The sequence below is a fragment of the Aethalodelphis obliquidens genome, unplaced genomic scaffold, assembly GCF_003676395.1.
Source record: "Aethalodelphis obliquidens isolate GAN/ISIS:26980383/991018 unplaced genomic scaffold, ASM367639v1 scaffold4, whole genome shotgun sequence".
In the NCBI taxonomy this organism is placed as follows: domain Eukaryota; kingdom Metazoa; phylum Chordata; class Mammalia; order Artiodactyla; family Delphinidae; genus Aethalodelphis; species Aethalodelphis obliquidens.
In genome coordinates, this window is record NW_020837948.1 from 44,674,633 (window position 1) to 44,702,172 (window position 27,540).

A 27,540-nucleotide genomic window follows, 5' to 3' on the forward strand; every position below is an offset into this window, starting at 1 on the left:
GCCCTCTTTGGAGAACACAACACAGAGTGTACTGCATTTACTAGGAGCTATTTCCTTTTCTTCTTTTTCCTTTGGCTTATACTGAGTTTCTCTGAACTCTTTTTGAAATTTCTAAGATGTCAGGAGAAGAAAAGTTACTCAACCTTAAGATGAAAGGGATGATACTTCATAATATTCATTAGAGCAAGTTTCCAATGATTTTCATAATAGCGATGGAATCTTGATTTACATTAGTATTGTTGTTCTGTAAATATGAAGACATGGAGACTCAGAAGAAGTGGAAGCATTCATCCTCAAATATATTACCAAGCAGAGAAGTGGCCATTATTGTACGGGGAGATTCCAAATACCTCAGATTCATGTTATGCATGGCTAGCTGGATCAAGCCACCTTTACATTTTTTATATATCATATTGAAACATATGCATGGGATTTTTATAAGAAAGGGATTTGTAATCTGCTTCCTCTTTTTATTCAAATTAATTTTCCTTCCCTGATCCATGAATCACTCCTCACATAAGAACTGGCTGATGAATCAGAAAAGTCAGTAAATTCTAATGAGCCTAAAAGGAGAGACAAGCTTATCATTGCCAGAGATCAAAACCAAACCCTAAAATTACAGGCTTTGTTTAAAATGCTCTTTGAGACACTGAAGTTTAGTTCAGGGAACATACCTTTATCCTGACTCATTCTCACCGCACACTCACTTCACTGAAGGAGGAGGAGGCCAGTAAATTTCACTAGGAGCCACCGACCTTCGAAAATGTGGTTCATAGCAGTCGAGCAGCAAAAAGGGCACAGAAGGAAGCAAAGCTGACATCGCTGTCCCAGCCACGCTCAGAAAGGGAGGGACTGACAGTGGCTGTCTTTGGAGACTACAGCACAGAGTGTATTTGATTTACTAGCAGCTCTTCCTCTGTTCCCCCTTTCCTTCGGATTTCAGTGGAAATTTGAGTCTGAAATTAACGGATGTCAGGAGGGAAGAAGTCACTCAAAATATAGAGTATAAAGGGGTTGATACTGAGCAGACATAACCAACACACAAGTGTTGATGTAAAATTGCTCCTGTTGTCAGGCACATCTAATCTGCACCAGAGTGAACAGTCTAGAGAACAGTTCTATAGAAATATGGAAGATTCCAGCCCAAACAAAATGACTGATATAAGCTCTTCAGTTATTCAAACAGGGCTGATGCTGGTGTTAACTAATCACATCTGTTTACCAAACCTAAAACTCTAAGGTAAATAAATAATCATAATCATTCTAGCTACTAAAAACAGAAAACAGCTTGGCTATAAGGAAACTATAAATTGACCTTTCCTTCTCATAATGCATCGTACTCATTGTTAAAGGTAATTTATAAATAAACAAAAAACTCCTGACAAGGTTTGACCAAAAATACTCAAAATTTAACATAATTTGGAAAACTAGGAAACTGTGCTTCTGTAATAAAAGGGGATTTACTTTCAACTCTTGATTTATTACTTGAGAATGTATTTCTCATGCTACTATCTAATACAGTTAAGCCTTGAACAATGCAAAGGTTAGGGGTGCCAAACCCCCTCACAATCAAAAATCCACATATAACTTTACAGTTATATATATAATAATATATATATATTTTCTGCATCTGAGGATTCAACCAATGGTGGATGGTATAGTACTGTAGTACGTATCTCTTGAAAAAATCTGCATATAAGTGCATAGTTCAAATCAGTGCTGTTCAACGGTCAACTGTAATATCTGAAAATACTCATCCAATTAAAAAAATGCAGGGACTTCCCTGGTGGCACAGTGGTTACGAATCTGCCTGCCAATGCAGGGGACACGGGTTCGATCCCTGGTCTGGGAAGATCCCGCATGCCGTGGAGCAACTAAGCCCATCCGCCATAACTACTGAGCCTGTGCTCTAGAGCCCGAGAACCACAACTAATGAGCCCGCGTGCCACAACTACTGAAGCCCATGTGCCTAGAGCCTGTGCTCCACAACAAAAGAAGCCACCACAATGAGAAGGCTGTGCACTGCAACGAAGAGTAGCCCCCGCCCACCGCAACTAGAGAAAGCCTGCGCGCAGCAACGAAGACCCAACACAGCCAAAAATAAATAAATTAATTAATTTAAAATAAATTAAAATAAATTTTAAAAAATGCAGGGCAAAATAAAACTAAACTATAAACCATCTCAGCTGCCTTAGGAAAAAGGGCTATTTTGCATGTTTGGAATTGTAGAGAACTAAGCCAGATCTGCTTGAGACTACAGTCTTCCCCCTGTATCCATTGGGGATTAGTTCCAGGACCCTGCAGGATACCAAAATCCAAGGATGCTCAAAGTCCCTTATATAAAATGGCATACTATTTGCATATAACCTATGCACATCCCCTGGAATACTTAAAATAATACCTAATACAATGTAAATAGTTGTAAACACAATGTAAATGCTATGTAAATAGTTGCTGGTGTGTGGCAAATTCAAGATTTGCTTTTTGAAACTTTCTGGAATTTTTTTTTCCCAAATATTTTCCGACCCATGGCTGGTTGAATTTGCAAATGCAGAACCTGGTGATACAGAGGGCCAACTGTAATTGGAACTGCCCTCCTTCTCAGATATCACGTACACACGGGGTATAAAAAGTGCAGGAATCTCAGAGGAAAGAAGAGAAGAGGCCCGGTACCAGTCTGTGTTGCATTTGAAGCTTTGGCTTTTAGAGAACATAGTGGCAACTGCTTGCACTGTGGACTCAAACTCCTGAGTGGGGTCTGTGCCAATTATTCTAACAATAAAGAATATTAGAAGCAAAGAAAGGGTACCTACTATCCAGTTTTCAAAAATACAGATGTGGGAACTTTACTAATATAGTAGACTTTTCAGCATTCCCCTACCCTTCTCCCCCAATTTTTAAACAAGGTAGATATTTATGGGTAGTTATGTTAATTTCTTTAATTCTAGAAAATTCTCAACATTACCTCTTCAAATATTGATTACTCTCCATTTCCTGTATTCTTTTCTCCTGGCAATGTATTCTCATACTTCTTAGCTCTGTTTTCATATTTTCTCTTTTTTTGTATCTTTCACATGAATTCCTTAATCCTAGCTTCGGATTCTAATTAATTAATTCTCTCTTCTCTGTGTCTCATCTATATTTTATCTCAAATATAAAGATATTTAAAACTTTCGACTAGTGTTATTTTTCACTGTCAAGATTATTGAAATTTTTTCATTTTCATATTGGTCTGTTTTAATTTGATTTGCTTATATCTTTTTTTTTTTTTTTTTTTAATGTTTAAGTGCTTTGAATGGATACATCTTCCTTTATGTCAGGGGTCAATGGTCAACCATTTTCTGTACAGGGCCAGATATTAAATGTTAGGTTTTTCAGGCCACATGGTTTTTGTTGCAAGCAGCCATAGAATATATGTAAACAAATGGGTGTGGCTGGGTGTCAAGAAAAACCTTTACTTACAAAAACAGGTCACTGCAGCTACTTTGGAAAACAGTTTGGCAGTTCCTCAAAATGTTAAACATCGAGCTACTGTATGACGCAGAAATTCCAATTCTAGGCATATACCCGAGAGAAATGAAAACACATGTTAATACAAAAACTTATATATAAATGACCATAGGAATGTTTTTCATAATAGCCAAAATGTGGAAACAACCCAAATGTCCATCAACTGATGAATAGGAAAGCAAAATGTAGTATGTTCACACAATGCAATATTATTTGTCAATAAAAAGAACTATGTACTGATACATGATATAAAGTATGGATGAACTCTGAAACCACTATGTTAAGTGAAAGAAGCCAGACTTAATAAAAGACCACCTATTCTATAGTTCCATTATATGAAATGTCCAGAATAGACAAATCTATAGAGACAGAAAATTGATTAGCAGTTACCTAGGCTTCAGGGAAGTGGAGAATGGGGAGTGACTGCTAACAGGTATGGGGTTTCTTTTTGGGGATGATGCAAGTATTCTAAAATTAGATTATGGCGATAGTTACACAACTATATAAATATAATAAAGACCAATGAACTGTACAATTTAAACAGATGAACTTTACGGGATGTAAACTATATCTCAATGAAGCTGTTAAAAAAATAAATAGATAAAATGAGGAAACAGGTAAGTGGCTGGCAGGGCCATAGTTTGATGATTCCTACTTTATATTTTTGAGGAACCTAAATAACTTGAGAAAGTTATTTATAGTTTATTCTATTTTTATATTTTTTTCTATGTTAAATTCATCTCTTTGCTGATTTTAAGGGCTAACTTTGTTAGTTTTCCTCCAATGTTTGGGACTTTTATATTGCAGCTAATCTTGAGTAGAAAGCATTTGCTTCCTTGCTTGTTCTCTCTCTCTCTCTCTCTCTCTCTCTCTCTCTCTCTCACTCACTCTCTGTCTTTCTCTCTGGCTACCTTTTTCTGTCTAATGGTTTTGTGGTGGCCTCCACTTAACCCTTCAGTCCAAAAAGGACTAGTTTGGTGTCATGGGTCTTCTGTCCCCATAATGACATATACATATGAATATGGCAGATAAACTCTGTGAACTCTAGAGATTTTGGCCCAGGAACTTGGTGAGATGCTTCCTCTGCTTTCTCTTTGGGCTCCCAGATCCCTCAGCCAAAGCCCAAGCTACTATGGCAGCTCTTTTTCAGGTTCCTTTCCTACAGGTGCTACTGCTCCAGTCTACCGGCCTTGGGTGAGACCTTTAATTCCCAACTTACCACCACAGCAGTTGAGATACTCCTGCATTCACAGGCTTATGGACCCAGAAAACATCAGGTCCTTGACAGTAGCCCAGCTTATACTTTGTGCTTCTGCTCTTTCTGATCCACAATTCATCTTCTTTTTAATTTTCTCTTGTTATATCTTGTCATTAACTGCTATGTATATGGAGCAGGGAAATGGGCAAAACATGAATTTACAGTCCTTCTGGACTGGATATTTTTCAGGTCAATGAAATGGAATTCTAGTAGACAGATTCAAAGAGAGTATCAAATGCTCCTTGGTAGAGTAGATTGACATTTTTTTTTCTTGAACATTTGAATTTGAGGTATGTGGCACATGTTCAGATGGAAGAGAGTTAAAGGAGGTTTCAAATAAAATGTAAGATATCAGCTTAGAGGTCAAAGCTGAACACATAGTTTTGGGAATCAGAGAAGTCAAGGCAAAAATGATAGTCCTAATAATAACTTTTAAAGGGATACCTACAAACAGATCAATGAGATAAATTCCATAATTTCTACTTCTGATGATATGACAGATTCCTTTTCTTCTTAAAGCTATATTTAGCTTTGGGATCCATTCCCATAATCATAAGATTTTATGGTGCATTGATGATTATTAATTTATTCATTTAGTCAACAAATATTAATTATGCTCCTGCTATCTACTGAGCACTCTACCAGGCTCTGGTGATACAGAGATGAATAATAAATGGTCCTTACCCTCAAGGAATTCATAATTTATTAAGGAAATCAGCCACACACACCAAAACAAGTCACCATTTAATTCTGAAATAAATGCTAAGTGCTGTAATGGCTGTAGGAACAAAGTGCTTTAAAAGCATAGAAGAAGGAATGAGTAATGCTTATTTGGTGTGGCTCTGTAAAGAGGGAATTCCAAAGGCGTCACAGAAGAGGTAGCATGTTGGGAGCTTCCAAGATTTCTATAAAAGAGTGAGCAGTATCTTGCTGGAAGGGCTTCCTAGGGATTAACTTGTGTTTGTTCAGCACACTTCTTTTACTTAGATTATGGGTTTCTTTAGGACAGCTTTGGGGAGATAATGAAGATTATGGAAGGGTAATAAGCACCTTCCACCTCTCTTTCATCCACATTTTCTCACATTACTTACTAAACACATGAGTTTTATCAACTGATGATGAGGAGTTCATAGAGGGCGCCTTACATGAGCAAAGATGACAGTATCAGGCAATTTTAAGGATGAGTAAGAGTAGGGGCTTCCCTGGTGGCACAGTGGTTGAGAACCCACCTGCCAGTGCAGGAGACATGGGTTCAAGCCCTGGTCTGGGAAGATCCCACATGCCGTGGAGCAACTAAGCCCGTGCGCCACAACTAGGGAGCCTGCAATCTAGAGCCCACGAGCCACAACTAGTGAGCCCACGTGCTGCAACTACTGAGCCCGCATGCCTAGAGCCCATGCTCCACAACAAGAGAAGCCCGTGCACTGCAACGAAGAGTAGCACCCACTCGTTGCAGCTAGAGGAAGCCTGTACACAGTAATGAAGACCCAACACAGCCAAAAATAAATAAATAAATAAATAAAATTTATTAAAAAAAAAGAACGAGTAAGAGGAGTAAATTGATGGCATGGTCAGAATGCAGGCTGAATGGTAACTAACTTGGGGACGAAAAGATGGCCCAGGGGTGGACTTATAGAGACTCTTGTGTTATAAAAAGACTGAACTTTCTTCTGGGCAATGAGAGAGACTTCGAATGACTGTAAAGCTAGAGAGTGAGGGGAGCCACTTTGTTGAAATATAGACATCTGAGAAAATGATACTGGAGAAGAACTAGAACTAGTGACCTATCAGGAAAACACTGTAAGAGTCCAAGTGAGATAATGACTATTAGATTGAGTGGGAATAGGGGAATCAGAACTGCCATAATTGTTTTTATTTGAAAAGCTACAATAAGAGCAATGTTTCTATTAATATTTCATTGCAAGAGAGGTTTCGCTAGTTGAGATAGAAGTGTGCTAGGGCTTTTAGCATTATGTTCAATGCTTGAGGGCTGTTTTTCAGATAATCAGAGCATTGTTTATCTACTGTATCCATGATGGATCATATCCAAAAAGGCACAGGGGTGATTCAGGCATGAAAGGACTAACTCGTTAGGTTAGGCCCTTATGATGTTATCATTATTGAAAACATGCAAACATTGGCACTTTTACATAATATACAGAACAAAATAAATCTGGTTATTTGGGGAAAGAAACAAACTTTTCCTTCGAAAGAGAATATGCATTTTAATAAAATGAATCTTAAGTTGAATAAAAGCAGAGCTTCTAGATAAATTCTATATCCCGTGAAAAAGGTGGATTTCTACATTGAGTATTGCTTTTTTAACTGAAGAATCTAAGATTAATCATAACCTTAAATAATATTTCTTCCCACATAATAATTGCATGCTAAATGAGACAGAAGAGGGAAGAGTTGGCTAGATACAACTATCTACAAACTACCCCACAGACTAGTATAAAAGAGTCCCTTCTTTTTGTTTTGTTTTTTGTTTTGTTTTGTTTTGTTTTTGCAGTACGTGGGCCTCTCACTGCTGGGGCCTCTCCCGTTGCGGAGCACAGGCTCTGGACGTGCAGGCTCAGCGGCCATGGCTCACGCGCCCAGCCGCTCCGCGGCATGTGGGATCTTCCCGGACCGGGGCACGAACCCGTGTCCCTTGAATCGGCAGGCGGACTCTCAACCACTGTGCCACCAGGGAAGCCCAAGAGTCCCTTCTTTTTACACAACAAGGAAAATCGTTTTGCATCTTCCCTTACACAGTTTAGGAACTACAGGCTTTTCTTATATTAGAATGAATCCTTTTATTAGCCTATAAATGACAATATCTATTGAGTCTCTAATAATGTATTAGACATTATTATATTATGTATTCTAGGGACTTCATATATGGTATCTTGCTTAAACTCTGAAAAGCACTTAAAAAGTGAAGAACTTCTCCATTCATTTGGCTTTCAAAAGCTTAGAAAAGACTAGTCTTCCTCTTGGCCCAAGTGGGATTCCGCCACCCCCAGCTCATTAGATTCTCCCTAATATCACTCAAACCATTTTAGAGTGACTTTTCTGTATGAAGGTGTTTGGTTATTGTTCCTTAAAAAAATTCCTAAGAGACGCTAATCTAACAACAGAAAAAGAAACACATCATAAAAACCTGTGTTAAGTATGATTCAAAGGGAAAAAATGAGCTGTAGTGAAAGCCAATTTGAGCTGGAAAGACTGTACTCTTAAGTAACCAGACATGTGTAGCCACTTATGAAGCTGTCTGGTCACATATGTTTTTAAACATTTGTCAGCACAGTCAGAACTCCACATGCAAAATACAGCACTCCCAAGCATTATGGAGGTTTGTGAAGAAGTCTCAGAATCTGAAAGAAATGAACAGATTTCACAAGTTGAACACAGGTTGTTACTGCTTGAGTTGAAGAACACTTGGGGAAGCAGCTCCCAAAGGCTGTGAGTCACTTACTTGAATATTAATATCTCAGGGACAAAACTGGCATCAGAATAAAACCTACAGAGCCCTGAAGAAAGAGAGATGTCAGGAAGTCCCAAGGAGTGGGAGAAATTGGAGAACTATAATTTAACTTATGGCTTCAGAGCTGAAAGCTAAGTCAAACCTCACTCCTTTTCTTTCTTTCTTTTTTTTTTTTTTTGCGGTACACGGGCCTCTCACTGCTGTGGCCTCTCCCATTGCGGAGCACAGGCTCCGGACGCACAGGCTCAGCGGCCATGGCTCACGGGCCCAGCCTCTCCGCGGCATGTGGGATCTTCCCGGACCGGGGCACGAACCCGTGTCCCCTGCATTGGCAGGCGGACTCTCAACCACTGCGCCACCAGGGAAGCCCTCACTCCTTTTCTTGATAAAGAATATTCAGTGACCTTTTCCCTCCATTAAAAGTCCCCATCTTAAAATACAAATACAGTTTCTTTCAAACCTGCAGCATTTGTTCTTCCTCTGAAGACATCATCATATGCTTTCCACTGTGGCTTCACCTGGTAGGCATGGATGAACACCACAAATACTACCACGAGGCACATTAACGGAACAAGAGCTGCACTGAACAGAGCTGCATAGATGTTTGGGATGAAACACCTGGAAGAGACAAGAGAAGAGATTACTCAGCTTCAACACAAACATTTCTAAATGCACCATGCATTACATCACCGCTTTATACTAGCTCTTTGGCAAAAGCAGCTTTCTGGCTTGCCAAATTGGAGCTCTGTTTGAGTAGAGGCTACATGACTAAATCTAACCCACTGCTTCACAAAGTAGGTTCCATGGAACATGCATATCCTGAGGTGCTCAGAAAACTTCAAAAAAGGTTACGGCCAAACAAATTTCAGAGATGCATATTTGCTTTTCCAGCTCTGTCTTCTTCGTCTAATGAGACCACGGTTTCACTAGGGACCACATGAGGGAAGGTAATTGTTTTCTTTTATCTTTTAAATTTTTTTATTTAAGTATAGTTGTTATACAATATTATGTAAGTTACAGATGTACGATACAGTGATTCACAATTTTTAAAGATTATACTCCAATTATAGTTGTTATAAAATATTGGCTATATTCCCTGTGTTGTACAATATTCTCTTGTAGCTTATGTTATACCTAATAGTGTAACCTCTTAGTTCCTACCTCTTTTATACCTAATAGTTCTACCCCTATGTTGCCTTTCCCCTTTCCCTCTCCCCACTGGTAACCACTAGTTTGAAGAAGGTATTGTTTAAAGGCAAATTTGAGGATTCCCAGGGCTCAACTCTGTAATTTCCACAATTTTGTTCTCTGCTTGGATGACAGTTTTGTCATTCCTAAGCTGTACATTTCCCTAGAGCCATTCATTCTCTTGAAAATGATGACAATTTTCCATTTAGAAGCTATACTGCATAACTGTATCCATTATTACTGGAGTTTATTTAGATCAATGAGGTTTAAGGTAAACTTAACATTATTTATATATTTTGGTAATACTGAAATTCCACGGAAAATGGTTTTAGAGATGTAATTGGAAGATTTTACTCACGGGTTATAAAAATCATCTTGTTCATATAAAATCTTTCACAAAAAAATCTCCAAATGGAGGACTGTTAAATAGGTTCTCAGTATCTAAAATTGTGCTTCTGAGGTATTCTTATAGAGGACAAACCTCCTACAACTTACAATGGCAATAATACTTTACAAGAAATCTTAATAGTAGAGAATGTCTCTTGTGAAATATTTTCCCCAACTTCGCCATTTTTTAATACATAATATCTGCAAACCTAGATTGCAATATAGCCAAAAACAATGGATGCTGATAACGCAAGGAAAAAAATATAACTTATTAAGAAGAAAACCTCAAAATCCAAACTATAGGTAATCAGGGGAAACACCCATTCTTGCAACTTGGGAAATCAGTCCCTTTGATTTATGTTTAAAAAGAGATACGTTATTAAAGACTTTACTCAGATATTATTTCTAATTAATATGATCTGCTAAATGTATTCCTCAAGTAAACAAGACACATTTCAAGAGATATTTCAACACACATTCTGCATCTGCAAAGAGATGTCAGAATGATGAATTTTCTGGCTTTTAGAATTTAATTTGGACAGCATAAAGCCTGAATCCTTTCCTGTACACTCATTTGTATGCCATAAGACCCACATCTTCCAGGTAAAAGTTATGTGATTAAATAAAACAGGCAAACATTAATGGCTTTGATCTTGAATATATTTCTGCACTAAAAATAGGGGTCATGTTGGCTACTTGTTTTTATGTACATTGGCTTTAAATGATTTCTTTTTTTTAAAATTTAATTTAATTTAATTTTTTTAACATCTTTATTGGGGTATAATTGCTTTACAATGGTGTGTTAGTTTCTGCTTTATAACGAAGTGAATCAGTTATACATATACATATGTTACCATATCTCTTCCCTCTTGCGTCTCCCTCCCTCCCACCCTCCCTATCCCACCCCTCCAGGCGGTCACAAAGCACTGAGCTCATCTCCCTGTGCTATGCGGCTGCTTCCCACTAGCTATCTACCTTACGTTTGGTAGTGTATATATGTCCATGCCTCTCTCTCGCTTTGTCACAGCTCACCCTTCCCCCTCCCCATATCCTCAAGTCCATTCTCTAGTAAGTTTGTGTCTTTATTCCTGTCTTACCCCTAGGTTCTTCATGACACTTTTTTTTCTTAAATTCCATATATATGTGTTAGCATATGGTATTTGTCTTTCTCTTTCTGACTTACTTCACTCTGTATGACAGACTCTAGGTCTATCCACCTCATTACAAATAGCTCAATTTCGTTTCTTTTTATGGCTGAGTAATATTCCATTGTATATATGTGCCACATCTTCTTTATCCATTCATCTGATGATGGGCACTTAGGTTGTTTCCATCTCCAGGCTATTGTAAATAGAGCTGCAGTGAACATTTTGGTACATGACTCTCTTTGAATTATGGTTTTCTCAGGGTATATGACCAGTAGTGGGATTGCTGGGTCATATGGTAGTTCTATTTATAGTTTTTTAAGGAACCTCCATACTGTTCTGCATAGTGGCTGTACCAATTCACATTCCCACCAGCAGTGCAGGAGTGTTCCCTTTTCTCCACACCCTCTCCAGCATTTATTGTTTCTAGATTTTTTGATGATGGCCATTCTGACTGGTGTGAGATACAATGTATCTCATTGTAGTTTTGATTTGCATTTCTCTAATGATTAATGATGTTGAGCATTCTTTCATGTGTTTGTTGGCAATCTGTATATCTTTGGAGAAATGTCTGTTTAGGTCTTCTGCCAATTTTTGGATTGGGTTGTTTGTTTTTTTGTTATTGAGCTGATTTATTTTCACCTGAATTATGGATTCACTGCCACAGGCTGGCTTAAAGCAGGTTAGACAAACACAGACACTGACAAAGGAAGTCACACGGGTTTCAGTGTTTTATTTTTTATCTTGAAAAATGTCATCACAAGTCAATTTCAGGCTGTAAAATGGGGATAATTACCGAATCTACTGTGAGCTGTTTTAGGATAATAAACATTTTGTACACAGTGCTATGGCGTATAGCTTTGGCTCTCCAACATCTACACTTGCCGGTGGCTGGCCATGTTTGGTTCTCACCTCTATCTGAAGTGCTTTCCTGAAAACTTTCCTTTATTATAGAGGAAAACATATGAAAGGAGGACTTCAATGAATGCCGTGTGATCCTGGTCAAAAAATAAATTGGGCAAAGTGGACCTCTGGGAGGTTAGAAGTAACCAGGCATGTGTGCAGTGGCTTTGGGAAGAGGGGGAGAATTCCCAAAGTGTCATAGCTCTTCACAATCTCATCTGCAATTCTCCCTGTTTGTACAGTGACTTGGCCATGTTGGGCCATTCTTTCAGAGAAAGGGGCAGGAAAATTATCTAATCCTGAAGCAACCCTTTTCCCCTCTGTTTCTTCAGAGCCCTACAAATCGTGGCCTCTCATTAGCATCAGGCTGGTGAGAGTGCCCTAAGTTTGTCCTGGTCAGCGTGGGGCCAGATCATGAATGAGGAGGGCTTGGGCCCCCAGCGCGCCTGCCTTGTCTGCAGCCCCTTCTGCCTTCCTCTCCTGCGCAGGTACTACAGTCCGGCAGGGGCTTCCCTCGCCCACTCCTGTCCAGCTGTGACTCCATCCCAGTCTCCCTCCAACAAACTCTCTGCCTTGTGTACCACCTCTCTTAGGGGTTAGGGGGTCAGACAACTCTCCTGCAACAAACACTAACAACTGCAAATGAGACAGGGCTGAAAGGGTAAACCCACAAGCGCAGGCCGCAGTCAGGGCCCCTACTCATGTGACCTGGGCCATGGAATGCAGGTGGAGCTGGCTATGTCATTCTACATTCTATCTTATATACTAACACTTCCTTGTTTTAAATTCTCATTGAACTTTTCCTTTAAAGCTAATACGTATTCTAAGTTTCTGATCAATCTTTTCTGAATGGAATTTCTACTGATGTAGAATAAAACTTGTGACATACATTTAAAAGTTCCCAAGATAAATGAACTATACCCTACCCTCAAAGGAAAAAAAAAGCCTCACTAACCAGAATTTTCTTTAGTCCAACTGACTAAGATGTACAGTACATCCAGGTAGTCTGAAGATTAGATCACATGAAAGTGATGTGGGCAGTTAGGAAACTGAATATCATGTTCAAAACAGTTTTTGAAGTAAGGCTGGGAACAAATTCTTGGAAAAACAATGTAATGTAAGAAACAAGCAGACTGAATACTATGCATACACAGGGCTGTGGAAGCAGCTGATTCACCTGCTGGCAACTATCGCTTCAAGGACAGCTGTGGCAGTTACCAGAAAATGAGACAAAGGCCATGTGGATTTGCTGTCTTAAAAACGGCGAGGAAAGTTGTTCCTTGTAATTACTAGCTCAACCAGCTTCAAAGCATTCTGGCGACCCTTCTCTCTTTTGGTGTTAAATATTCTTTTGGGTTCTTGTAATCACATGACTAACTTTTGCTGTTCCCTTTTAAAGTTTCATGGGTAAATTTCCTTTCTTATTATAACCCTCAGACAATCCTACTTTATTTCAAAATCTTGCCAGGACTTCAACTTTTTCTCTATTTTAAGCCAGATGAAATAAGTAGATGTTGTTTCACTATCTTCAGTTTTTCCTCTTCAAGTCTACCCTGGAGCATTCACAACGCCTTATGTCACTTTCTCATTTATTTATTTATTTTAAAATTTATATTTATTTATTTATTTTGGCTGCATTGGGCCTTCATTGCTGTGCGTGTGTTTTCTCTAGTTGTAGCAAGCAGGGGCTACTCTTCGCTGTGGTGCGTGGGCTTCTCATGGCAGTGGCCCCTCTTGTAGTGGAATATGGGCTCTAGGCACGCAGGCTTCAGTAGCTGTGGCACACAGGCTCAGTAGCTGTGGCGCACGGGCTTAGTTGCCCCATGGCATGTGGGATCTTCCTGGACCAGGGCTCGAACCCGTGTCCCGTGCATTGGCAGGCAGATTCTTAACCACTGTGCCACCAGGGAAGCCCCTCACTTTCTCATTTAGTAAGATTATTATTACCCCCTCACCCCACCACTCCCAGGTAGTTCTTTATACTTATTGAAGTGTTTCTACTTGTATTACCCAACTTGATTAAAAAAAATTATGTGGGTGGTATACGGTATTTCAAATTTTTAATTCTTGTACGAAATCAGCATAAGGCGGGGCTCAGAAGCAAAGAGTCCAGGAGAGACAAAAGCTTCACTTACAACTGCTAAAAATATTGGAAGAGATGCTGGGAACTCCCTGTACGTGAAACCGTAATTTGAGTCCATTTAAATTATATTTTAGAGAACAAGTTGACCCTGGCGCACTGGAGGACATGAAGCAATCCAGGCAGCAGACATGTGCATTACATCTGGGTTACATAGGTAATGAAAAAGGAACTAGGTAATGAAAGAATAACAGATGTTTGTTTCTAAGGTCTTTATAAGTACTTCTCCTCAACAAGACAATGATGATAGTTATGACTCATAGGTTCATGTGCCAACCTCCCCCAGGAGGGGAGATTTCTTTAATGATGGCACCTATGTCACAGTTACATTTGCCGCTGCAACCAGCTTTTTCTTTTCCACATGGAAACTCATAGTGATGCCCTACTTTATATGGGAAAAAAAGAGATGGTCTGTCAGTTTTATTCCAGAAATTTTAAAATGTATGATGGATCAAGAATTGTCCACTTATTGCAAACTGAGTTCTACTTTGTGTAGAAAGTACAATACATCGATGTACTGGCCCTATTAGTTGAAGAATACAGATGTTATTCATTATGTAGATGCTTATAAATAATATCTAAGCCAATACTTATGAGTTCAATATTCCTTTCCTTGCCCGCTCAATTTACTTTCTTTCCAAAGATGATGTTATTATTTACACACACTTTTAGTTCACCTGTGAATTTATGTATGTATGTATGTATGCATGTATTTCTGTGTATATGTGTGCATTTCCTGTCCCATTCAAAATGACTGGAGAGGTTTCGAGAGAGCCCTTTAAGCACATTCATTTTTTTCTCAGGAATAAATTTATGAAGACATTGGAGTGAAGAGAAAATAACTGTTTAACGAGCTGCAAGTTAGGAAAACAAATTCTTCTAGAAGTCCTTCTGTTGTACTGCACACAACTGAATTCTAAAATTCATCTTCCTTTAAACTCTAAACAAGAACAATATTAAGACTAAATTGCAGATAAGCCCTACAAAGTGAAATCTCATATTAGGATAATGTATGGACTCAGAGAAGAAGAGGAAGAGCAAAGTATTTTCTTAAACTGAATTAGCTAGTAATGAAAACAACCTTAAATATTACTACTACTGCTTCTACTTCTTCTACCACTACTAACAGTATTAGCAGTGATCATTTACTGTGTGCCAGGCATGAAACTCAATCCCTACATGTATTATCACACATAAATATCACAACAGTCCCCTTAGCCTCATTGTACATATGGAAAAATGACACAAAGTATATGAGATCAAATGCTATAGCATAAATAGGCTCATTCTGCTACTCCTACAATTCTAAAATTATTTCACAATTCTAGCAAAGACATATTAGAGTTAGTAGGACAGTGTTTCCTTGAGGACTTGGACTGTAATTTTTTTTAGTATTTCTCCTAGTCCTTTGCATAATCAGACCCTTAAGAAATGTTTATTTATTTCACTGATTTTTAGCAGTCTTTGAAACCACTCACTTTTTTAAAAAGTAGGCATAGAAAATCCTGTATTTCCTGTGTGCTTAGTTTACTCAAAATCCAAGCAACATTTGAATATCTACCACGTATCAGGTACGGTGCTGGCCATGGAAGGGCAGATGAAGATGCCTAAGGCACGGTCCTTCCCATCAAGAAGATCATAGTTACAATAAGTCAATCTAATCTTCTATTCAAAGCATTGTTAATTCATCAGCAACATCAACACTACCTGGGAGTTTGCTATACATGCAGAATCTCACACTCCATGACAGAGTTCCTGAAACTACATTTTAACAAGATCCCCACGTTTTTCATGTGCACATTGAAAAGTTGGAGAAGCACTCTTCTAGCGCACTCATGAGGCATAAAGTAGCTTAAACTAATTAACAAAATTAACTAATCTTTACATCTATTTGGCAGTGAAGCCAAGTGTAACCCCAAAAGGAGAATTAGGCCCAGAGATTTTGCAGCACATGGTGGTCACAGCAGCCTGAAGAACCAGAGAGGGAAAAGCAGCAGGAAGCAAAAGGGCTAGAGAAGCAGAGATGTGTCATATTTAGAAGTCTGGCAATTAGCTCCTGTCACATTTAGAAGCCTGTGAATCGCAACCTGAACATGCTCGTTACAGAAAAGGAGAGAGAGAAAGCAAATAAAGTGAGAGAGGACACAAGCGATCTGCAGACCGGTGGAACAAAACAAGAAGGGGAGTGCTGGGCTGTGACAGGTGTGGATGGCAGGTAAATAATCAGCTGCATCTAAACAACCCTTGAAGGAATAAGGATTCTGATAGTTGTGGGCACAATAGACATGTTCCATAACTGCTGACACTGCTCAAGGGTTCTGGAAGAGCCTGTGTTCCATATACCTCTATCCTCACATCCCACCCACAGATCACCCAAATACAGGTGACTAGCTCTGAGATGGATACCTGACCCAAAGACAGACATTCTTCTGGCTTGCCTCTGATTTATAACTTGGTGACTCTGCTCTAAACGTTGAGCTGAGCCAATCAGTTTTTTGGTCTTGAGAATTTCACATGGATAATTGCCAGTTAGTAGTGGGCACCAGAACCATTCTAAGTTCAGGGCAAACAGCCATCTTGGAGTAAACACACAACGAATATCGAGTATAAATGGACAGAAAAATGGCGGGGGGAGGCAAGGGTTGGGAGGGGCATTGAGATGTTCACCACAACAAGAAGTGAGGCTCTGTGGTCCCTAAGAGATGAAGAGTGTGGTCTGGTCTTCAGCATTTTAATTCCAGGTCCTCTGAGGTCCAACTACACCTCATTTCCTGCCGATATCACTGCCATGTCTACCAGTTTTAGAGCTCAAATCTACTCCATGGTTATCATTGCTATCTACTTCTATGCACTGACAAGTGATCAAAGAATAAGAATCAGTCTCACATTTTAGTATTTATAATGTATCCACATGCTTATATTACTTGAAAAGATTGAGCTAAGAAAAATGTGGACATATCCAAGCAATACTGTTTCATCTACTTCAAAAGGAGCAGATATTTTGATTCACTGAATATTAAACTGCCTACAATTTTGAAGTAGTCAGATATACTACATACACTAAAATGCAGCCTTGTGTTGTTCATAATTAGCTCATTAAAAACTTAAAGTATTAACAGCATAGAAAGAATTGATAAAAAACAGTCTGAAAATCATGATACCCCCAAATGACCTTTTCTTTTTGTTCTTTTTCCAAGAAACTCAAGTCTGAGCAGTCTGTCCCCTTAACAACTTGATGATACTGTTGAAATTGGTCCAGTGGACAGTGATTGTCAACTGCGCTCCAGGTAGGTTCCAGTGAATCAAGCCCCTTCAGAATTTAATCAGAATAAGGTCTGACTCGTTACTTTTTGCATGTACAATGCTCTATGTCCTCATAAAACAAAATTGATAGGTACTGGAAAATGTCATTGTCCTAGAGCATTCAAAGGTGTCCTCCTTAACCTCTTGCTTACCAAGTCTCTGAATGGATGGCTAAAAAGTGTTTTTCTGACTAATCCTATCACCTTCTTGTATCTGAAAAGGTGATAGAGGTGACCATGGGAATACAAGATTAAAGTCCAAGAAATATTTATTTTTTGCACCCCCATCTTCATTCACAATTGTACTTATGGACAACGATACTCAGAAAATACTCATTAACTGTAGTATCATAGACCAGCTCTAACAACCACCCAGTATGAACATATTAAGGGTGTTTAGATACCTTAAAACACATCTTTGATGTGCTAACCCATTACTCTGAAGACCAACATCCTTAAATATTTGTTCAATAAAAAATTCACATCAGATTGAACTGGACTCAGCAACAGAGTGAGGAAAGCAGGAAAGCAGATTCAGGTGAGGTAATCCCTCATCACACAGGCATGATGAAGTATCCATACTTTCTGATCTTAGATTGATGTTGGAGATACAATTTTTTATTTTTTGTGCTTTGAATCTGTGATTTCAATAAACTCAAAACATTTAGGGATAGTTTAGAAGAAGTTAGGGGCTATGTTTCATGAGAGCATAAATATTCTCTCCTTTTCCTGATTAAGACTCTGTAGACTTTGGAGTACTGCTCCCTCCACAAACAGTCTTAGAACACATTGTAGTGTTTCATTTAGAGCCCATGGAAATTATGAGAAAGGTAGAAGTGCATGTCTATGCATGTCTATGTCACTGTGGCCACTCTATTAATGATATAGGTGTTTCAAGTGGCAAAAAATCCTGAGAGCAATGGTACTCATTTTTCAAAAGGGCAAAATCACTTGGTAGAAGGATAATCTAACTTTTAATCGACTATATACTACTGAACAGTAGCCACATTACACTGTCCTGAAGATTAGGCCCACAGATTTCTCTGGCTTTATGTGAAAGTTGCAGATACTCCAAGAAAAAAATGCCTAGAGCATTCCCTGTAGGAGTGAATGCTCAGTCATACCCACATCTTGTATCATTTATACTCACATTAACATTTATAACACATTGCAATAAGTAATGTTCCTAAATATTGACTTAAAATCACTAAGAAATTGTTAATTGAAGTTAGTCATACCCTGTTTAAAATACACTATACACTTCCTTGTGCTTTCTGTAAAATTTTAATCCTGGAAACAACAGTGTTAACTTTTAACTATTGAGAGAACAGGATAATGTTAAGTAGATGAGGTGATAACGTCAATTATTTCAAGGTCATTATGTCAAGTTGTAGAAAACATAGTTATGTCTCAACTCCAATACTCACTCTGTTGCTGAGTTCAATTCAATCTGATGTGCTAAATTTTTTATTGAACAAATATTTTAGGATGTTGGTCTTCAGAGTAATGGGTTAGCACATCAAAGATGTGTTTTAAGATAGCTAAACACCCTTAATATGTTCATACTGGGTGGTTGTTACAGCTGGCCTATGATACTACAATTAATGGATATTTATTGAGTATTTTTATACCTCCTGCACTGTTACAGTTACAGCTGGAAACTTAGCAAATGTGAAAGGCATAACTTCTTCCCTGAAGGGTCTTGGGGCAAGAGACATACAATATAACAATGAGAGAACATTATAAAATCCCATAATACACTGCCAACATGTGAGGGATATCTAATAAATGCTTAAATGGTTAAGAAATACAGGCCAAAATACCTGGGGGAAAGGAGATAGAGTTTATGGATTAATTTCAGAAAAGGAAAGTAAAACTGGAAGCAAATGGAGGCCAAAATTCTGTCCACTCTATGGGGAATCCCCAGCTTTGATGGGAAATGACACATTTCACTTTCCTTGAAGTTTTGAAATCTTAAGGATTAGATCATACAGATGTAGAAGCAATATGTGAAAGTCCGAAGTTGGAAAGTCTTACACTAGATACCAGATACATAGATATAAAATGATTTCCTTTATGATTTATGTAAAGAATTTTCTCAAAAGAAAATGATGTTGCTATTGACAATTTATGTGCGGGAAGAAGGACAGAGTAGGAAAAAGTTTCTTACTGGATCAGGATAATACTGCCTACAAAAAAAAGAGTGTACTGTTAAGAATGAAGGCTCTGGAAGCAGACTGTCTTGAGTCAATCCTAGGTATACCTTTTACTGACTCTGTGACCTGAGCCAGTATTGAGCTTCTCTATACCTCAGTTTCCTAAAAAATAAAATGGAGTGAACAACAGCATCTGCCTCATAAGAGCAGAGTGAGAACTGAATGTAAAGCTCTTGGATGGGAGCCTAGAACACTGTAGGTGCTCAATAAAGATATTTACAATGATTATATATATATCATCTATTACTAAGCCCCAAATCCTCTTATGTCTATACAAGACTTGGCTGTATTTGAATAAAAAGAAGATACCAAATAGTACAGAGGGAAGTGTGAACACCTAGCACCTTTTTTATCTGTTAGGGAAAAGTGCTGAATGGTACGAGTTTAATGATAGAAAAGTCTTTAAACTGGGGTAGTCAGGGAAGACTTCATGGAAGACGTGGGATTTGATAATCAGCTTTTTCCCTCTGTAATTCCTTGCCAATCAGCAGATACTTCGTGTGATTTAGTCATGCAAATAAGATGATCTGCCTTTGTCCACAGAGGCTCTGCAAGAGGGGAAAGAGGAAAACTTTCCCTTTGCAGCTTTTCCACATGACTCATCTGTGTTTCTGCAAAACTAGTTGTTGAAACTTGGTTCCAACTTGAAAAGTCAAGGTAATTATGGGTCGGTCATTCAAAAAGAGGTAGGTAACCCTCAAGGAAGTCCAACATAACATTATTGCACTGCCACAGGCTGACAAACCGGCCTGGTCCAGAAGTGTCAGCAGCAGGAGACAGAGCTGGGTTCAGGGGCTTCTCTAGGCATTTGAACAGATGGTTTCTTACCTGCTGTCCTCTAAGGAGAAGGCAAACAGTTCTGGAGGGAAAAGGCCAATTAGCTGATGGTTTTCTAGAAGAGGGAGAGTTTCAAGCCACTGGGAAGCCCACAGTCTGGATTGGGTGACTGCTGAAGGACGCCCAATGTTGACTATCAGAAAGCAAGACATTGTGAACGTCCCATCAACCTGACCCGTCCACCAGAAAGATAACTGTACCTCCTCCTTTCACGAAGGCATTTTTTCTTCATGGAATCTTAAAACTAGAAGAAATAATAAAGGTCATTCCACCCTCCCTCTAGCTGTATGGGTGAAGAACCCAAGAACCAAGGACTTCTGAGGCCTGCCCAGAACCTGACTGTCTAAACTCCTAAGTCAGTGTTCCAAATGAGGGTCCAAAGCATAAGTCAGACTCAAGAAAAATAACCCCAATGTTTTCAGGGGCCATATTCTGCAAATAATCTAAAAATTCCTTTTTTAGGAAGTGTCCCCAGTGTTTTATTTTACCTTGCATATGAATTCCCAGGGGCTAGGGGACTACTAAATAAATCATAGAATGAAACAATAAACATGCATATTTCTGAATATAATACTCAATAGTAGTGACCCAAGCAGCTTAGACCTTACTTATCCCTCTCATGAAAGTTTTTAATGACACCACATATTAAGTTTTTGCAACATATAAATATTCATATAAAAGACTAAATTTCATTTAGTTAGAGATATAGCAAAGATATGAAAAAAGGCCAGTGAATCCAAAGATATGAAGAAAGGGCAGTGAATGGCACTCTGTCATTCATAAGCTCCCCTCCCACTGAGGAACTTCCCACCCTCCAAAAAAAAATTGGCTTCAGTTGAATTAATACTTTATCCTAAGGAATTTATTTTTGACAACAGGATGTTCCTGTTATTTTCAAGTCCTGTAGTTTCAACAACAGGATTTCAGGGCAGTGAAATGAAATGGGAACAGCAGAGTAATATTAATTTCTGAGCATAATCATGAATGTATGAGGAAAACCCAAGTAGTCTAAAACCTGTCTTTAAAAAAGCCTATCTCCTTCATGAATTTTCTGAATTTCTTTTAATTAAAAAATATCATGATCTGACATGCAGTAAAGATTTTTTGTTTTGGCTAAAATTCTTAACTTTTTCATTGTAGCCAAACTTCTTAAATGTAGAGCTGGGCCAGCTAAAGTCTTGAAAAACTTGCCTTCATGATGGTATACTAGTGTATTCTCTTCTTTATTTCTTATTCTCTCTTTCTTCAAAGAGAGAGAGAATGAAATTAGATTAACTTGATTAAAGTGCTTAGCACAATGCCTAGCATGTGGTAAAGACTCCATAAAGGACAGCCGTTACCATTCACTTTAGCATGTGAATTGGTTACATTACTTTGCTGAAACACTGTAATGTGAACTTGTGAATAGAAATTATATGTGGCATTTAACTATACTCAGATTGTTTCATGTATTTGGTTAATATCACTGACTTTTTTGTTATAGCAAGCTTATCCACAAAGTCATCATCACCTCTAACCCAAGGTCCAATACCATTTCTCAGAAGAGCAAGCATTTCCTTTAACACCCATAGCAGTGACTTGAATCAAAAAATTAAAAATAGTGCTACCATATAACCCAGCAAGAATTCCACTTCTGGGTATTTATCCCAAGAAAATGAAAACAGTAATTCAAAAAGATATATTCACCCCAAAGTTCACTGAAGCATTATTTACAATAGCTAAGATATGGAAGCAACCTAAGTATCCATCAACAGATGAACGGATAAAGAAGATGTGGTGTATACATACACACACACATACACACACACACACACACACACACACACACACACACAATGGAATATTACTCAGCTATAAAGAAGAAATCTTGCCATTTATGACAACATGAATGGACCCAGAGGGTATTATGTTAAAAGAAATAAGACAGAGAAAGACAAATACCATATGATTTTACTTATATAGGGAATCTAAAAAACAAAACAAACGAACAAACATAGTAAAACAGAAACAGACTCATAGAAACAAAGAACAAGCTGGTAGATGCCAGGAAGGGGGAGTGGCTGGGTGAAGTAGGGGAAGGGGATTAAATGGGACAAACTTCGGTTATAAAATATCAATAAACAAGTCACAAGGATGCAATGTACAGCATAGGAAATATAGGCAATAGTATTGTAATAACTTTGTATGGTAGCAGATGGCTATTACAGTTATTGTGATCATTTTGTAATGTATAAAAATATTGAATTACTACGCAGTATTCCTGCAACTAATATATAGTGTGAGTCAATTATAAAAAAATTAAACTTTTTAAATTAATTAAAAAAAATGTTAAAGCTCTGGGTCAATATTTAGTCATTTGAAAGCTAAGACAGACGTGAAATCTTTAAAAAATATATGTTTAAATCTTCAATTGGTACTGCTGAGGTAACCCAAAATTGTTTGCACTAAATCCTAGGTTTAAAACCACAGAAAGGACAGGTGTGGTGAAGTCTTCATGTTGGGATATAGATTGCCTAACTGCTTAGGGATGTGTGTCCCTATGGTTGCTGTTTTGAAGGGTAAAGGAACACATGCCATCACAGTGGTCTCCTTTGTTATGACTAAGCTGTTATTTTCACAGCTATGTTACTGTCCTTGGAAGACATTTTCTTTGGCAGCTGAGGCAACTTTGTAAATAAGCTGCCTATCATGTTATTTCAATACCTGGGTAATAGTAAATAGCATTTTCAGGGTGTTTTTTCCCCTACTTTCCTCCTCAGCAAAGAGGTACTGGACCCTCTTTATGCTTCCTTATTATTCCTATAAAATACGAAAGTTTAACTAATGTTCTTAAAATTGTTTTAAGTAGTTTATAAAGACATATAATCTAGATAATATAAAATAAAAATGAGAGAAACGAGGCAAATAAAAAATAAACTAAGACTGCATCAGGAGCGGGGTATCAAAATACTACTGGCTAAAAATCAGCTATACATTCATTCCAGTGTGCTTTTTCCAGCAGATGTTTCAGAGACATGCGCACGTGCGTGCACACGCACACACGCACACACACACACACAGTAGTTCAAGAGAAGTACAACTCTTTCCAATATGAGAGCAACATGGTTACTGTGTCATACAATGGTCAATGTTCTTGCTACATGTTACAATGTTCATGTTACATGACTGCTATTCATTCATTCAACATACACCTACTAAGCAAAAACTATGTGCATTCTATTTGCCAAGCTATTCATCAGTGATGAATAATACATGCCTCTTGACCTGGAGAAGATCAGAGTCTACAGTGGAGGAGAGGCTCGTGCCAAATTTTACTGCAACGCGTTAAATGTGACAGCACAGCCACCTGGAGGGTGGCGGGAGCTCAAAGGAAGGCGTGAGTTATTGTGTGCAAGGGGAGTTGAATGGTGAAATCATATTTGCCAAGAAAGAAAAGAGATGAGAATCGAGAAGGACATTTGTTACTTAAGTCACCTGATAGGAAAATGATTTGGACAGTCTTGGGAGAGCCATACTCCCTTTCCCGGACAATGGCAAAGAAAAGGCAATGCTCAGAAACTTCTCAGCTTTGTTTCCTGTTGCTTCAGGAATCATCTGTGCTCTTAAAAGGGAAGCATGGTCTGAGATTTTCAGGAAGATAACATAATTATGATTAATCTTTGTTCCTCTGGGGCTATAAAACTTTCAAGGACAAGGATTTGTGTATAGACCCTGATTTGGGGCATATGCAGGGACCAAAATTAATAACTACATAGAATTAAAACAGAGGCTTGATTGGTCCAAAGATACAAGGACTGTGTATTTTACTAATTTTAGAAAAAAGGCCCAGAGTAAAAGAGAGACATGTCATTTCACAACCCCTCCAATACAGTTTGTGTGAAGGATAATTATGGAAGAAAGTTCAAGAGAACTGCCATATAAGAATTTCAAAAGAAGCCCAGACAATCCAGAAATCACAGCAGCCTCAGGAAGGAAGCAGTTACTGAACCAATGCTCTCTTCTTAGGACCCTTCAACCCAATGGACATGACCAGATGTGATCCATAAGATCAAAGCTGAGCGGAGGGGGCTTGGGAAGTGGAGTAGAGGCATAATTCACCACCCCTTGAAACATTCCACTTTTGTTAGCTGAAAACGAATCCAAACTTAACAACTGAAGAATGTACTAATATTGGATAAAAAGTAGCAAACTGAAGAACACTGAAGAAGCAATATTTCTGGAGGGAGAAGAGGCCTTTGATACTGCTTTCCCCCCCTCCATATCTTTTCAAGGTAAATTTGTCCTTGATTGCTAAATAAAAATTTTTCCTAAGCTATAACTGGAATCTGACATAGACATCTTTAACAAGTCACAAGATATTTAAAATGCTAGGTCTAAAAGCTAGACTCTCCTGATAGCCTGAAAGAAGTGTCACCATCAGCATGTAAAGCATCTATCTTGTAAAGAAATACGGCAGAGCTTCTCCTGTATGTCAATGCTTTCAACAAGAACAGAGTATAAAACACTACAGTCCACCTAATAAATGCAATTACTATGCAATTTTGAAAAGTTAGATTCTAAGATGCATCTTTTTGAGGAGAAAGGATCAAGAAAATAAAGAGGCTATCAGCCTATCACACACACTAATATCAGATGTCTAATGCTTTGTAACTCCCTTTCTTTAATCCTTGTAAAATCTCACTGCAGAGGTCCTGATGTTAATATTTGCATTTGCTTAGAGTTCTAAGTGGAGCACTGTCTCTGGCCTTCCTTGATATTAACTTAAAAAAAAGAAAAGAAAAGCCAACAAATTCGTTCAGTAGTTTAAGTGTCATCTTTATCAAATGAACAGTGCCAAGACACCAGTCAAATAAAGATCATGAGTAGTTCTGTCTATGGTTTGGTAAAATGTTTAGGATACTATTTCGTCTTTTATAAGAGGGAAGCTTGTATAAACCAAACATAAAGCAAATTGCTAATGAAAATCATAATGAGCTTCTCATCATTATAAAAAAGTCATTCACTATAAAAATGAGGATGCTGAATATAATTTTCAGAAGTCAAATTTATTTGAAACATGCATTTAATCAGTATCAATATTTAAGGGCTGACGTTCATACACTTAAAGTCAGGTCTGGCATTTCTGGGTGCCACATCAGTCCTTTCAGGGTTTTTGGATTCCATCTCCTCCTGTATTAGGTACTTTTGCACACAACCTTTAGTTTAATCCTCATGACAAATCCGTAAGACTAGCAGTGTTTTCTCCATTTTTTTCATTTAGTGAGTACTTACTGAGCACCTATTAAATTCCAGAGACTATTCAAGGCTCCAGGACTAGAGCGGTGAATAACCACAACAAAAAGTCCTTGCCTTTCTGGAGCTTACTTTCTAGTGGATACTGCTTTTTCTTAATTCTTTGTAATCAACCTTGTCCTGAGCTAAGTTATTAGAAAGAAATTAAAAAGTAAAAACTTCCTCTTAGACCACAACTGGAATCTGACATGGATACCTGAGAGAAAGAAAATATGAAAAAAACTCATTCAAATAAATAAATAGATACTACATCCGATGGTGATAATGCCATGACGGAAAATAAAATAGGAAAAGGTCACTAGGAAGTTCTGGGAATTACTAATACTACATGAAAGAGTCAGAGAGATATATCTCAACTGAGATATGAGATTTTTCTATAAACAAATCAGTGAACTGAATGTCTCTTTCAAACAACACGAAAAGATAGTAATATTCCAGTATTATTACCAACATGTTGTTGTCCTGAACAAATTAATGCTAAGTCTTGAAAAGGCAGAATATCACCCAATGAACACCTTACTCTACTGGAAAAAAATCCTATCACTTTATTTCTAAAACATAAAGATCCTCATTGTCACCATATGTACCCAAATGGGTATGGTTAATTATTTTTCTAATTCTTATCAGGAGGATCTGGAGGAGGACATCTGGAATTCTCCCTGACAGGCCAGCACGTGACCCATGTCAGTAAAATAGTTGCACTGACTACCTGATAAGTCTACAGATTTATATGAGGCATTTCGAGACCTCATACACTGTATTGTTTTTCTCACTTACCGTCAGTTTATATCTTTTGCCTGAAGCATTCTCCCTTCAAAAATGATCAGAAGACACTGGTGATTCGAGCCTTAAATTTGCCTGAGGGTGACATTTTTTTCTATCTTATTAGAATCCAATTCATTTGATTATAGTCATCCCATAAATCCCAGTATTTGCCTGAGCACAAGCTATCCAGTAAATACTTTGAATAATAGTATTTGTTACAAGTCTGCATTAAGACATAGGGCAACGAGTGTCCATATGTGGCCATTTGATGTAGTATGCATGTATTTACCTAGTTATTTAATTTAGTTCATTTTGGAGTAATTGTGATTATTTTGTGCTTTAGAGAATTCTGCTAGAAAGATCCATGTATCTATAGAAATGTACTCTAATGTAAATATCCTTTGAACACAAAGTCTTCATTTATTCTGTCATCAAATATTTGTTGAGCACCTACTATATATATATATATATATATATATATATATATACACACACACACCAGACACCACTCTAGACTCAAGGAATATAACATTACACAAAAATCCTTACTGAGATTACATTCTTTTTGAAGAAACAAAGAGTTAGAAAGATGAGATAAATATAATATATAATATCGGGTGGTGATCAAAGCTATAATAAACTAAAGTAGCGAATAGAGATAGAGAGTGAAAAAGATGGTCAGGAAAGGCTTCCCTGAGGCGTGATAGTTGAAGTGAAAGAGCATGCCATAGGAGGCTTCCCTGGTGGTGCAGTGGTTAAGAATCTGCCTATCAATGCAGGGGACACGGGTTCGATCCCTGGTCTGGGAAGATCCCACATGCTGCGGAGCAAGGAAGCCCGTGCGCCACTACTACTGAGCCTGCGCTCTAGAGCCCGTGAGACACAACTACTGAAGCCCGCGCTCCTAGAGCCCATGTGCTGCAATAAGAGAAGCCACCGCAATGAGAAGCCCACGCACGGCAACGAAGAGTAGCCCCTGCTTGCTGCAACTAAAGAAAGCCCACGTGCGGCAATGAAAACCCAATGCAGCCAAAAATAAATAATACATTAAAAAAAAAAAGTTAAAAAAAAAAAGAGCATGCCATGGGAGTATCTGAACGAAGAACATTCCAGACAGAAGGAACATCA

At 38.1% G+C, this 27,540-nt stretch overlaps 1 protein-coding gene and 1 long non-coding RNA gene across 2 annotated transcripts in view; one reads left to right on the forward strand and one right to left on the reverse strand.

Moving 5' to 3' along the window:
• The window catches only part of ADGRV1 (adhesion G protein-coupled receptor V1), a 543,050-nt gene that overhangs the window by 93,265 nt on the left and 422,245 nt on the right, over positions 1 to 27,540 (reverse strand). The window contains exon 85 of the mRNA XM_027100633.1: positions 8,698 to 8,855. Within this exon, the coding sequence (XP_026956434.1) occupies positions 8,698 to 8,855 (158 nt within the window). The remainder of the gene's footprint in view (positions 1 to 8,697; positions 8,856 to 27,540) is intronic.
• Positions 8,975 to 21,599, forward strand: LOC113617344 (uncharacterized). The gene is made up of 5 exons (XR_003431606.1): positions 8,975 to 9,184; positions 14,078 to 14,157; positions 16,107 to 16,215; positions 17,198 to 17,287; positions 20,062 to 21,599. It is a non-coding gene; the product is annotated as an uncharacterized LOC113617344 (long non-coding RNA).